The sequence below is a fragment of the Echinococcus granulosus genome (genome assembly GCF_000524195.1).
Source record: "Echinococcus granulosus chromosome Unknown EG_S00049, whole genome shotgun sequence".
Lineage (NCBI taxonomy): Eukaryota > Metazoa > Platyhelminthes > Cestoda > Cyclophyllidea > Taeniidae > Echinococcus > Echinococcus granulosus.
The window spans coordinates 406,859-413,701 of NW_020170429.1; the positions used below are offsets into that span (position 1 = coordinate 406,859).

Genomic DNA, 6,843 nt, shown 5'->3' on the forward strand with positions numbered 1-6,843 from the left:
CTCATCAGTTGGGGAAAGATCACGAGTTGAGGTCAAACGTACTTGATTTTCTTCGCTCTTGATCATTTGCTAATAAGAAAATTTGGATTATAAAGTGTTGCGCTTTTAGGAAGCAATTTATACATAACTTGAATAAAGCTATCAATGAATAGTCATTGTAAGATGTAACTATCAATGGAGTGAGAAATTTGGCACATCATCACGGCATTTTTATGTTGCACCCAGCTTTCTAAAAGCATTCATGGGCATTGCCGCAAGAAACACCAAAACTATGGATGGAAAATAAACAAAAGCCTTAAACTAACAACATGGATTTATTGCCTTTCCTCAGTCACAATTTGAAATTAGGAGGAAGTCAGGCGATTAAACGATTCACTAAATACTGGAAAAAAAAAATAAATTCCATTTCGTTAAATAAAATTTTCAAGAAGTTTAACTTACAGTATTTGAAGTGACAGCACGATTTACCGCTTCAGCCAGCGGATGGTCTATGCCCAAAGGTACTGGGACTTTGGAAAACTCCTCCATGATTGAAAGATCCTTGTCTGAGCTCTCACTGACCTGTGTCAATGTTGAGACAGAGACCTCATTCGCTTCTCTGACCTCATTGTCCTCTGCCTCACTGTCCCATGGACTACTCTCAAATTGCGAGGAACCCTAGGCACAATACCACGGTAGCTACCATTTGATTAAAAGGCGTACCTTTTGGGGCTTAACATTACCAACTTGAGGTACTGGTGGGTAGATGCAAAAGGCCTCTTGACTTTTGTCATCCTCTTCATTTTCTGTGGAGTCCCAGGGACTATCACTTTCTCTCCTTTCGTCGTTTTCAATTTTTTTAACTACTTCTGAAGCGGAGTTCACATGTGGAAGCTGAATTTATAGCAAAATGAGATAAAAAGCTGATTTAAGCACCAGCTTTCATCGCTATTTTTGTAAAAGGACCAAGATATTAGGGATTAGCGATATCACTTGCAATGTTTATTCCTGTAAATTAGTTTTTACTATAAATGGCACGAAATATTCGCGAGTTCTTTGAAATAAAGGTAGGCGCTACTTTTACTTGTAATAGTTCTAACCTCTGTTAGTTGCATAATTTATAGAATTACTTGAAATATTTGCTTAAAATTTTGCAATGCGGTCGAAAAGATGCAATAATTAAGGCTACTATGTCATTGCCAAAAGAGCACTGAGTTTTCAGTTGATTTTTCCGGAGTTTTAAGGCACTGAAACCTTACCAGAGGGCGACTATTGTTTTTATTCCTAATTACACATTCGGATACATGGAAAGTTAAGCTATTCTTGGGGGCCAAAATGGTATCATCATTTGAAAAGAGTCCATCTAAATCTCCTTTTTATGGGGTCTGTAAACAATTTGACAAGTGGTGCACAAGTCTACACACACTGACGTAAAATATTTCATATTCCAATTACCTACAAACAAAAACTCATGCCTCTTTAGTTTTTAGCCGCATGATTTAGTCAGACACTAACGATGACTTTTACGCCTAATGGAACATCATCTTAAAGCCATTAATCTTATTCGGCAACAAACTTATAAGTCAAAAACAAAAGTCTACTTAAAAACTGCAAACATGGAAGATGCCTTGAAAATAGGATTAACCTGTTCACTGCTTACTCTAGGCTTATCTGTTGGTGACCCAACTTTCCGATGCGTTGAAACGTCATCAACCCAACTCTCCGTATCTTCGACGGGTCGATTCGGTGAGGGTGAAACAACCACCTCAGTCTCTGTTTTCTGCTGAAGGAGGGTTTCAGTATTTGAAATCAAACAATCTCTCTATGAAAATATTATTGTTTATAAAAATAAGGTGGCTTTACTTAGAATCTATTACTAAAAATGTCCTGTGTTTTAGCAATGCTATAATTAACATCTAACATCTAATCTAATAAAAGAGATTCTGATGTAAGTTAGCACATTTTGAGCACAATTTTGCAGTTTTTGGAAGGTTACACTGTTTGCTGATGAGTTTAAGTAAATTGTTGATAAAAATAAAATTTTAGGTGCAAATGCTGCTAAAATGTTCACCTCCATTCAAGTTGAACGTAAATGGAAACAAGCACTAGACTTGCATAGTTTTCATACCTTAAATTAAAATGAGCAAAAATTAAGTACTACGGGAGAGATCTAACTTACAGCCTGTTTTGCAAGTTTGGCAGAGAGTGCTGCAGCTAGGTTCACCTTCTTTCTGCCCCCTTCACTCTTCGCTTCTGATGAATTGCTGTTCCAGCTGCCGTCTTGCAGTGATGCCGTCTGAAGCAGCACCAAAGAAACTGCACTTGTGTCACAACACTTCGTAGTTTTAATAGTTGTTGTTAAGGGATAAAGGATAACTGGTAAAGGGAATATTATGAGGTAAGAGGTATTGTTCAGGAAATCCTTTCCATTATATGAAGTAAAAAACAGAAAAACTATGACAAAAACGGAAAGAGCGCAGATTGAAATAGTAACCAAGGTAACTGCCGTTGCAATGTGAAATCAACTAACCTCCGTCATGAGTGTAATCGGAAGTTTACCCTTCTCTCTGCCCAACGTATCAACAGATGATTGAATTGTTTTATTGAGATTTGTCAAACATGTCGGAGATCTCGCCGGTAGTGTAGTATCATAAGCTTAAAAGATAGCGTAAAATACCAAATCACGTATGTCATTGAGTTTTAATGGGAGGACTTAGTGACCACAAAAGTACTAGGATTTGGTGATGGTGAGTTTGAGTTGTGCATGAATAAGGTCAAAAATGGTAATTATGGGGGAAGAATACCCAAAATCTGATTGAAACTGTTTGATGAAGGCGAATTTACTTTAACCGAGACCCTCAACTGCAATTATTGAATAAGCAAGTTATTTTTATGAACTCTGGGTTACTACTAAAGTGTAATCAAATTAGCGAGTTTGAGTGCCAGTAGATTGATAGTAGGTTGTTAAATTACTTTTGGAAAAGTTTAAAAAGCAAATAGGATTAGACCTACGACAATTTGCTCGCTTCAGCACCGCCTCATCACTGGAATGCGTCCCTCTCGCAACAGATGAAAGAGTTCCTCCGCGATCCTTGGACTCTTCGTCACTACTTTCGAAAAAGCCTTCTAAAATATCATCACCGGTGTCTTCATCACCACTTCCGCTGTCACTAACTGTATTTTCATTTCCAAAGAGTCTTTTGCGATTGGAGGGTCGTTTGAAGTCTGGCCTTGCTTCCAGCCTGGAATCTTTGGTGCTTGGAACGCGACCTACGGAGTCACGAAGACTGTGGAGGAGCTTGAAACACCGCGAATGATTGTTTGACTTTGCTATCTTCTCTGCTGTGAGGCCTTTTTCGGGAAGTTAGATTTACATAAATTATAACAATACATGCTACTGTTATGTCATCAGTAAAAGTACTACAATAATATTGTGGATTTCAAACAAGATATACTTCAGTGATGGCCTGAATTAAATTTCATGAAAAGTATATCACCAAAGTGGAGAAGTATTTTTTAACAGTACCACACCAATATATTATCTAACAGGTCAATCATTTACAGGAGGCAACTTCCTATATTAGTTTTCAATCGGGAAAAAATGTGGAATCCCATCTTTTTTTGATATATAAGAGAAAATTTTATGTCAATGTCTTGTCGACCAAAGAGAAGTAGTACACATACTAATGTGCACTGAGGTGTGGAGATAGCATCCAAACTATCTATTGTTTCCAAGATAATCAAAACTTAAATGTCATGGAAGAGGCTTCGATGGGAGTATTTTTTCAAACAGCAACAATTCAGCCAATCATTTTTTCCATTAATGCCATTGATTTCCTTAAAAAACTAAATTTGCGACGTGTCTGTTGGTTTGTATTTCATAAACACCAGAAAGTTAACTTATCAAATTTGCCTTATAAAATTGACTAGACATTGTAGGTGATTTTCGATAGCTAAGCAAAACACATACTCAAACTAATTGTAAAACGCAGTGTTTTGATCCTACGTACATTTTAGAAAATGACAACATGGTGTATCTGAAAGAGGAACTAACGTCAGAGTGGATGCTCATTCGAAGTGGTCATGCCACACACACACACACACACACACACACACACACACACACACACACACACACGCACACACACACACACACACACACACACACACACACCACCCATGCGCACAAAAGCGATCACGTTACCAGGGCAGCACAAATATGCCTTACATGGACGGTGTTACTCTAGTTGTTTGCATGTTCTAACATCGTTTTGACCCAGCTGTAATGAAATTTGGCGTGACACTGAGTGCCAAAGGCTAGTCCCGCCTTGAGTGAACAGCGAAAAGAGAACTTTTCGGTATTCTGGATCCATATAAAAAATATTCTTTTTTAGAAAAGCAGAGATATTACTAATTAATACGAAATAAGCGACCCAAGGAAATTCGTTTTTGAATTCAAAGTCTTTATTTGAGTAAATAGATTGGAGTCATATCATCGTGCTAGGTTTTTACAACAACCCAAGCTGTCGACAATGTGTGCCCTCATTAAAATTATTTGTCAAAACATTTTAGTAAAATATTCCGCAGAGATTCCCATTGAACTACATTTTTTATTACTTATCATCAATTCTCTTTATGACGCCTGTGCGGGACCTGTAAAAAATCTTACTATACTATTGTGCCATCTAAAGAATGACTTAGTTATAGCATTGTCCTATCAACAAAACTTCAAAGTGTTTTATGGAAGTACTGCATGATAATTAGCATTTTTTTCAATCAAAGAATATTTACTACAAGGTGGCAAAATTTGTAAGAGGAGTTAAGAAATTGCATACCATCATTGTTGCAAATGTCGAGATTTGCGCCGAAATTAATCAACATCTCCGTCATTGGAGCATCTCCTGATTCGCAAGCCATCATAAGCGCCGTTCTTGAAAGAAATCAGACACACTCAATGCAGGTTTTTCTTTTGCATAGGACTTCGGTGAAAGGCAGTAAAACACTTCCATTCAATAAAGGTAGAAGGTGACACTAGTTTGTTACTTTCTATTGCCTAAATATGGAAGCTATAAAACGTAGCATTCGCATTAACAATTAAAAAAGTTTTTAAAAAGCGAAAAGAGGAAAGAAAAAGAGGACAATAAAGTAAAAGACCAAGGCGAAAAATTGCCAGTTTCTTAGAATTGCACAGACCTTCCGTTTATGTCCGTACAATCAACCTCAGCCCCCTCCTGAACGAGAAATTGTAAGAGAGGCAAATTGTGTTTTTCAACGGCCAAATGCAAGGGTGTTAGACCGTTCTAAAGCAAAAAAATAATCACTGACTAAAAGATCTTGCAGGCAATAAAAAAGTTTGCCAAAAGTTTGACTTCTCGTATTTTACACGACTTCTATGATTATCTGTGATACCAGTATTCGACATTTGAAATAAAAGGATCACTAAATCACCAAATATCAATATTGAACTTACAAAAATATACAATTGGAACAGTTTTGAGCAAAAATTACAGTGCATTAAAAGTTTGTTTTAGCAAACTTAATATAACCTGGTTGTGGGTGTTGATGCTGACACCGTTGCGAAGAAATAACTCGATAATATCCTTACGGCCAAATTTAACTGCTTGATGAATGGGCGCATTTCCATATTTGTCACGAACGGTAAGATCAGCTCGGTAATTCAGCAATAATTTAACGCACTCCAAATGACCGCCCTCAATTGCTTTCATCAAGGGAGTCTGATTATTTTGATCAACAATATTGACTTTCGCGTTATATTCAAGCAAACATTGAACTATTTTATCGTCACCTTTGACACAAGCCAAATGAAGGGGAGTTCTAAAACATAAATGATTTTCCAAAATTATACCTTGATTCTTTATCAGGTAACATTTGGTCTTTCATCACATATCGCTCTACTGCTAGTAGGTCACCGTTCCAAATTGCCTTGCATAATTTTGAAAGCTCCTTCTCTTTGACCTCATAACCTATGTCTCCATAAGATTCAAAACCTTCGGAGCATTTGAATTCTGCGTCTTTGTGTAAATTCTCTCTGGATGAACTGCTTAATCGTTTAAGTAGCTTTTTCATATTTGTTACGAAAAAAGCACGCAGCACCAATTACCGCGCGTACAATGATGACCTTAGAATTTGTTCCGTCATTTGCATTAAATTTTGGCAACAACTCACTAGATGTTCGTTTAATAAGTCCTGGTTGTAACCAACCTAATATTTTGGAACCGCTAATATTTGTGGACTTATTCAATAAATCAAATTGCACGTAATTAATCCAAAAATCACTATTCCACAGTACTGAAAATCCTGTAAACAATGTTTTAAGGCTGTAAGTATTACGGCCCATGATCTTCTTAATTACGAAAGAAGGCATAATAATCGGACAGAATACAAATATTTACCGTACAGAACATATTTGGGCTACTGCCATGGATCGAAGACCAGCCCACCCGGCATGGTACAATGACCATATCAAAAGCTTCTCTTTACCAAAACGGAAGCTATGCAACCAGCCTATTACATTGCTCCTCTCCACTTTTGAGCGTCGCCCCCTGCACTCCTCCAGCGCACCTCCCACGTCAGTCATCACAACGTAGTCGTTACTGTAAAGAAACGTCCACAAAGTGGCCATGCCAGTCATCAAATTTCTACTTAACTGAGGAGCTACTTCATCGCAACTTCACTAATCCCTCTTAGCAGTTTCAACTGCATCTAGATTTTCATCTAGCTTGACAACTGAATTCACGGTCAGATGGTTTTATTGACCAACATACGTATCCATGGATAGATGTAGGAATACTGGCCTAAAAGCAGACTTATGCATGGAAGGACGGGATTTAACACAAATTTGTA

The 6,843-nt window shown here is 37.4% G+C and overlaps 1 protein-coding gene across 1 annotated transcript; it reads right to left on the bottom strand. All coding sequences in view use genetic code 11, as the record gives it.

Annotated features, from left to right (window-relative positions):
- Nucleotides 1-355: 355 nt before the first annotated feature.
- Nucleotides 356-6,066, bottom strand: EGR_06018 (Ankyrin repeat domain-containing protein 7; the record flags this gene model as incomplete). Its single annotated transcript, XM_024495267.1, has 8 exons — nucleotides 356-382; nucleotides 442-639; nucleotides 703-873; nucleotides 1,640-1,801; nucleotides 2,159-2,355; nucleotides 2,992-3,277; nucleotides 5,526-5,814; nucleotides 5,846-6,066. The coding sequence occupies 8 exons, from the start codon at nucleotides 6,064-6,066 to the stop codon at nucleotides 356-358; spliced, it is 1,551 nt and encodes a 516-aa protein (XP_024350351.1).
- Nucleotides 6,067-6,843: the final 777 nt, after the last annotated feature.